At 43.4% G+C, this 6,476-nt stretch overlaps 1 protein-coding gene across 1 annotated transcript; it reads right to left on the bottom strand.

Moving 5' to 3' along the window:
* Nucleotides 1-1,306: 1,306 nt before the first annotated feature.
* On the bottom strand, nt 1,307-5,902 carry SLC32A1 (solute carrier family 32 member 1). Its single transcript, XM_060230933.1, has 2 exons — nt 5,507-5,902; nt 1,307-3,446 (listed from the first exon to the last, which is right to left on the bottom strand). Exons 1-2 carry the CDS (start codon nt 5,882-5,884, stop codon nt 2,259-2,261), a joined length of 1,566 nt encoding a protein of 521 aa, XP_060086916.1. The 5' UTR covers nt 5,885-5,902; the 3' UTR covers nt 1,307-2,258.
* Nucleotides 5,903-6,476: the final 574 nt, after the last annotated feature.

Here is a 6,476-nt window from a genome sequence, read left to right as displayed (position 1 = left end):
CATTGTATGCACTGAATTAATGTAAGAATGAAGGATGAACAGAAGAACTGAAAACAAAGAAGAGCAAGGAAGATGTCCTGTTTCTCTACTTTTGATCAGTCACCAAGATCTTGACAGTGGCAGCTACATTTACTCTCTATAATGTGTGCATGTAAAGTGCCATCATGTTGTAGTTGACTTACAGTAACTCTGCGAGGTTTTCAAAGGAAGAAACTAACAGAGGTGGTTTGCCATTGCCTGCCTGTGTGTAGAGATCCTTGTATTCCTTGGTGGTTTCCCATCCAAATACTAACTAGGGCTGGCCCTGCTTAGCTTCCAAGAACTGACAAGAATAGCCCCAACCTGGGCCATCCAGGTTAGGGCCCTCTCTGTAATAAGGGTCCTCAATTTGTGCTGGAGTCTCCTTGCTCTAAAAATGCTTGCTCTTCTAGGCCTTAGGAGAGGCAGCTCCATGAAAAAAGGGATATAAGGAACGCCTTGCAGTTATTACAAACCATAGTGGGGGACAGAGGCCAAGGGCTTGTAAGATAAAGAATTATTGCTCCCTGGTTAACCAAACAAATATAAGGAGACTCATAAGAAGCATCTCTCTTGTGTTTCGCCTACCTGCTCTATCAAAACATTCACAATAATTAGGACAAGAAAGCAGCTAGAGAAGAGCCCAAAAATACCTTCGAGACCAACTGCTTCTGGGTTCTCTACATGTTCTACTGTAGACCAACATGGCTACTCTTTGAAACTAGGATAAGACAGGGAAGGAAGGAATGTCCTTTCAGAAAAGACTTGATGCAGGAACATATGTGCTTTCTTTATTTTCCTCCTTCATTGAGCTTTGACCCAATCACACATGAAAGTCTTGGTTATGGGTCTGATATAAATATGTCACTGGCAGGACAAATACAAACGGTGTGCCCAGTGCATCATTTAAACTGGGCTGAAACATCTAATGTTAGTGCATAGAACTGCATAGATGTGCTGAGACTGTACTAGTAGGAGTTTTGTGTTTGTACCTATAGTGGCTGACTGAAGGCCAGACATTGGACACATACAAGATTGCTTGGATAATTTATTCTAATCTGCCATCATCATGTTTCCAAGAAGGCCTTGATTCGATCTAAAGTTACATGGTGGCCAAGAGACCAAACTGTAAGCCAAGAAGACTCCAATTCAAATCTTACCATCTCTACTAGGACAATAATTCTGACCTATCATAAAGGGTTGTTGTGTGAGACAAATATGTGAATATGCACAAAAGCACCAGCTAAACGCTATAAATTATGATCCCTCCAACAAACTATGCCAGTCATTGTTAATATGGTTTCTCTTTATTGTTTGATATATTTATGTACCACATTATATGTTTAAAGATAGTTTTTTTTCTGATATACATTTGTCATCTTAGTTTTTACCACAATTACACCACACATACATTTGAAACAGCTCCACAGATCTGGTATTTGCACAGAATGGAAATTTTTTTCTTGTGTGTGTTTTGTTTCATATCCAGAATACTTTTCAAATCCAACAACTTGGGGGGGGGGGTTGTTTGCATTTTTTTTTACTAAATTTAGAAATAAAAAGGACCTCATCCAGAACTGAACTGTGAGTCTCTGATTTCCGCTGGAGGCCAGGATCTTAATCAAAATGGGAAGCGCTGGTGTCAGACATGAGTCGGTATGGAAGAATCAAGCAGTCCTCACTGGTGGTTTTTAAATATACAATGTAAACACTACAGCTTGAGAGGTTCCTCATTGGCCATCGCTGCCACTTGGTGATGTGATTTAGATCTTGCATTAGGTTGACTATTTCCTCCAGTGCCCCAGCATGATGATGCAAAGCAATTGGGCTGCCATGTATTTCCTTTAGGTTGAATTTGCATAACTCTTGCAAAAATATTCCCATGAAACCTCTCATTATTTTCAAATATTTTTTTACCTCCCTTACAAAGATTAGAACGTTTAAACTATGGAGTAAACAGGATGGGGAAATATCTCAAATATTTTCCTCTCTGATAATATCTAAATAATACAAAATATATATGTATATATATATTTCAGTCTTAGTTTATTTAAAAAGTCTACTGGGCAAGTGTTTAATCTGGAAATTTTGCTTAAGGTTTCTGTGATATTTTGTTGGGTGTAATGAACTAAAAATATGACATTTCTATTTTATGGTGATGCACTGATCATTTGGCTATGCAGTTATTCTGTGTGAGTCCTCCCCTTCCCCTTGAATGGAACCCAGTTTTGTCCACACTTCTAGTCTTCTGAATTGGTTCTAAAAGCCTCAATGAGGCCTTCTAAAGAGTGAATGAATCCAGACACACTGCATATACCACCTATTACAAAAATGGCCACATCAAAGAAGACATGGTGCCACAAGAGCTTCCGCCACAAAAGCTTGAGGTGGAAGAGGCTAGGAAGGAGGAAGCAGAGGCCTGCACCTGTGAGGCTCCCTGTGAGGCCCATCAGAAGGGCAAAATGAGGAACATAGACAGCCATCAACAATGTGAAAATTACCAGAGCGCACCTGAGGGTGAGCCCCCAGGATTTGAGCCTCCCATCACCCCCATAGCAGTTAGGGAAGAAGGCCCTGTTTCCATCCTGGAAGAGGGACCTCTCCAGAACTTCCACAGCTGCAAAGAAGGGCAGTGGGTAGGAGAGCAAGGCTTTGGCCACCAAGAAAATGTTAACAACTGCCCTAATTGTAGACGGCAAGTTGTCTGTGATGACTTCTTTTGTCTCATCAGCCCAGGTCAGGTAAGCTACCAAGGCAAAGAGTCCCTTCAGAATGCAAGCGGCTATGTGAGTCCAGTTCATCATGCAGTGGAACTCCTTGGGGTTCTGCATGTTTCCTTCTAAGGAAGGCAGAAAGATCTGTGAGGTGTAGCTGAAGACGATGATACCAATGGAGATGGGGAACTTCTTCACATCGATGTAAAACTTGACTTTATCCCATGCCCAGTCACGGGCTCTGGAGAGACAGTAGGCAATCACCAAAATGTTGATCACAAAATGGGCCAAGGTGCAGAGCAAGCTAAACTTGGAGACAGCCTTGAGGTTCTTCAAGAAAGCACAAGGCAGGAGTGCTGCTGTAGCAATGATGGACCATGATTTCTGGGAGACTGGCAAGTTAGGGAAGCTGTTGTACATCAAGTTGCCACTGACCACCACATACAGAATACAGGTCATGACCAACTCTATGATCTGAGCCACATTCACAATCCTGCCCCCAAGTGCAGGAAACCTGGGTGCACAGCAAGCATTAGCAATGTCCACATAGGAGTCTCTCACCCTGACTGTCTCCCCGTCTTCATTCTCTTCATAAAGACAGGCAATAAGGATTTTTCCAGTGTAACAGCAAACCACTGCTGCAAAGATAATTAGAAAGAGTCCTAGGTATCCACCATGAAGAATAGCATAGGGCAGGCCGAGAACAAACATCCCCTAGAAAGAGATAAAATGGAGACTGTTTGGCTCATTTTTATTTAACAGGAACCAGCTTATTCTCCCAATAAGCAGAAACAAAAAGGAAACAGCAGCTTCTACTCTGTGTAAACAATAATCAAGACTTTTAGAAGCAGAGCTGGGGGGTGAGGGGGAGTATTACAATTTCATACTTCCCTCTTCTGCTTTTAACATTTCTTATAGAGCACATGTTTAAATATATCCCTAAGCATCTTATTCAATCAGAAAAACCCTAATTTTAAACTAGAATAAAGCTATAATTTTGACAGACTTTTAAATGTATATATTTTAAATGACTTCCCACCAAAAAAGCATAAATGTTTCATTTCAAAGGTAGAGAAGTATGAAGTAATCTATAAAGTACATCCCTGTCTTCACTTCTGTTTCCTAAATTTGTAACTTCAAATTAACTCTTTTAAATTCCTACTGAGCTAAACACCTAAACCAGTGCAACAATTTAATATGTACAAAAAAGATGCTACAAACAGTATGTTTGTATCTTGTGCTCCATTGTACAACATTGTTTGAATGGCTTAAAGTATCTGTTCCTTCTCTTGATTTTCTTAGTTTTGTATTAAGGAGTACAACATCTAATAAATTACTATGTGCCATAATAATATATTTTGAATTTTTCGTATCTGTATAAATGGTCACCTGGGGACAGTGCCCCTCCTCCAAGGATCTGCAGTTTTGAAAAGACACATTATCATAATAAATATAGAGTTGGGGGAGGAGGGATAAAAGGCCTGTTCACTAGGTTCCTTCTCTAAACTATATACTACCTGTTATGTAGAGACAAGACTTGAATGAAGTATTATGGCTTAATTGGTTTATTGATATATAGTCAAGTCTTTACAGAGGATATTTTTAAAAAACTGAGTGTAGGATTAATTTAAGATTTCCATAGCTATCAAGAATTGGTATTTTTAATGAAAAAACTAAAACTTTTTTTAATTAGGTGGAATTTGATTTGGGTTTGGCAGTAATTTGGAGGGGGAAATATCAACAAGGGTCCTTGGGAAATATTTAATTCAAAGCCCTTCTATAGGAACGAAAATAAAAAATATGGATGGGGGACCTATTTTCTGCAAAGGAATAGATCTCCACTATTACTTCCTCCACTTCCAATATGAAATGTATTCGATAGAAAAGGAGTAAAATCAGGCCAGTTTAAGTTGTCAGTTTCGTTGTGTCCTATTTTCTTGCCTGTGAAATACAGCAACATTTAGCAAACAGCAAAATCACTGAGTAGTGTTTTTTTTGGGGGGGGGGGGGTTCTATACTAAAACAACAAAATGTCGTACGTACAAAAAAGAAGAAGAAGCAAGTGGGATATTTTAAAAGATTTTTTAAAACTTGTTCTGGCCTTCATTCCCAAAATATGTTTAAATTAAACGGTTTAACTGCATGAGCAGAAGATAACGACAGAAGAACAGGAGAAGGAACAAGGCGGTCTTGTGTGGCCCAGCTTTCGCTTTGGCTGTTCTCATTCCCCAGAACCGAAAAAAGGAATTTGCCAGGAGAGATGTCCTAAATAGATTCGCAGATTCTGAACCATTCCTAATGCTAGGTCTCGGCTGAATCAGTCTGGAATAACGGCTGCTGAGTTTCCTAAAACGAATTAGATTATTTCTCCACGAACAAATTTGCACTGAATGAAAAACAATAATTGGTTGGTCATTCACCCACCCCACTCTTGCTGGAAATTCAAAAGTGAAACTGTTGGTTGTTAATCCGAAATTACGAGATGCTTCGTATACACCCCACAGATATTTTAAATCCTTCCTACGCACGTTCTGAGCGTGGGAGGTTGGACTAGATGACCTACTGGGGTCTCTTCCAACACTGGGCTTCTAGAATCCTACAGGGTGCAGCTGAAAACCACAGAAAGCAACCGAGAAGACAGGAAATTCGGCTCTGAAATCTATTCCAGCGGAATTTGCGCCTGTGTCCAAACCAACCATCCTGGCTCCATGGAAGCGAGTGGGAAAACATCGGTTCCAAGGGAGCCAGGATCGCGCGCCCTTTGGATCGATTACCTGGATGGCGTTGGTGACATTCCATCCGGCTTCCCAGGCGGTGATCCTGGGCTTTCCTTGGCCGGACAGCTCAGAGCACACTCCCTCGTCCTTGGAGGCCGAAGGGGGCAGGGGCCCTGTGCCGTCTCTCTGGTAGTGGATGTCCCCTTCCAAGGGCGGCTCGCCTCCTTCCTCGCTGCCCTCGGATTTCAAGATGTCCATTTGCAGCCCTTGCCTGTGCTCGAAGTCGAGGTCGTCGCAATGAGCGAAGCCCACCGCTTCTTCGTCCGTCGCCGCCTGAAAGCCCATGCGGGCGAACATGCCGCTGACTTTCGCCTGGGACTTGTTGGAAACCGAGGTGGCCACATTGGAGATCTTGCTGCGGATTAGCGTCGCCATGATGCTGGTTCTGTGGCTCCCTCGCTTGCCGAGGGACTGGCGGGGGGGGGGGGGGTCCAACAAAAACCACACACACACGTACGCAAGCAAAGTTTTAAAAAATTAAAAACAAGGAACGCCTTGGTAGAACTCTTCGTCTTCTGCTGGTGGCGGCGTTGCTGGTCTTGGGGGCTCTACCAAGGCGCTATCTCCACTCCGCGCTAGAACTGGACCTTCCCCTCTGCAGTGTCCCCTGGAGCATGACACCGCTCAGAGGGACCACCTGGGCAGATCCATGGGATCTTCTCGCCTTCCTCCCCGTGCATAGAGAGTGGGCTCCGGGGAGGACGCTGCAGGGTGGAGAACCGGGGGGGGGGGTGTCCTCAGGCGCTGCTCCGAAGCCCAGCTGCTCTTCCCGACGTCTCCCGGTCTCCCCCCTCCCTTCCTTCTTCCTCAGCAGCAGAGACGCGGGTGGGTTGTCTCTCTAGCCTCAGCGATGCCAATGCAATGCAGAGGAGCCTGGGGGAGGGGGGGGGGAGGAAGAGGGACGAGCAATGATCACCAGATTGCCAACGCAAGGCTTTTGCCGTGCACAACACGTCCCAGTCCCCAC

This window comes from Heteronotia binoei, chromosome 2, assembly GCF_032191835.1.
Source record: "Heteronotia binoei isolate CCM8104 ecotype False Entrance Well chromosome 2, APGP_CSIRO_Hbin_v1, whole genome shotgun sequence".
NCBI lineage: Eukaryota > Metazoa > Chordata > Lepidosauria > Squamata > Gekkonidae > Heteronotia > Heteronotia binoei.
This window is presented reverse-complemented; position numbering and strand designations above follow the sequence as displayed.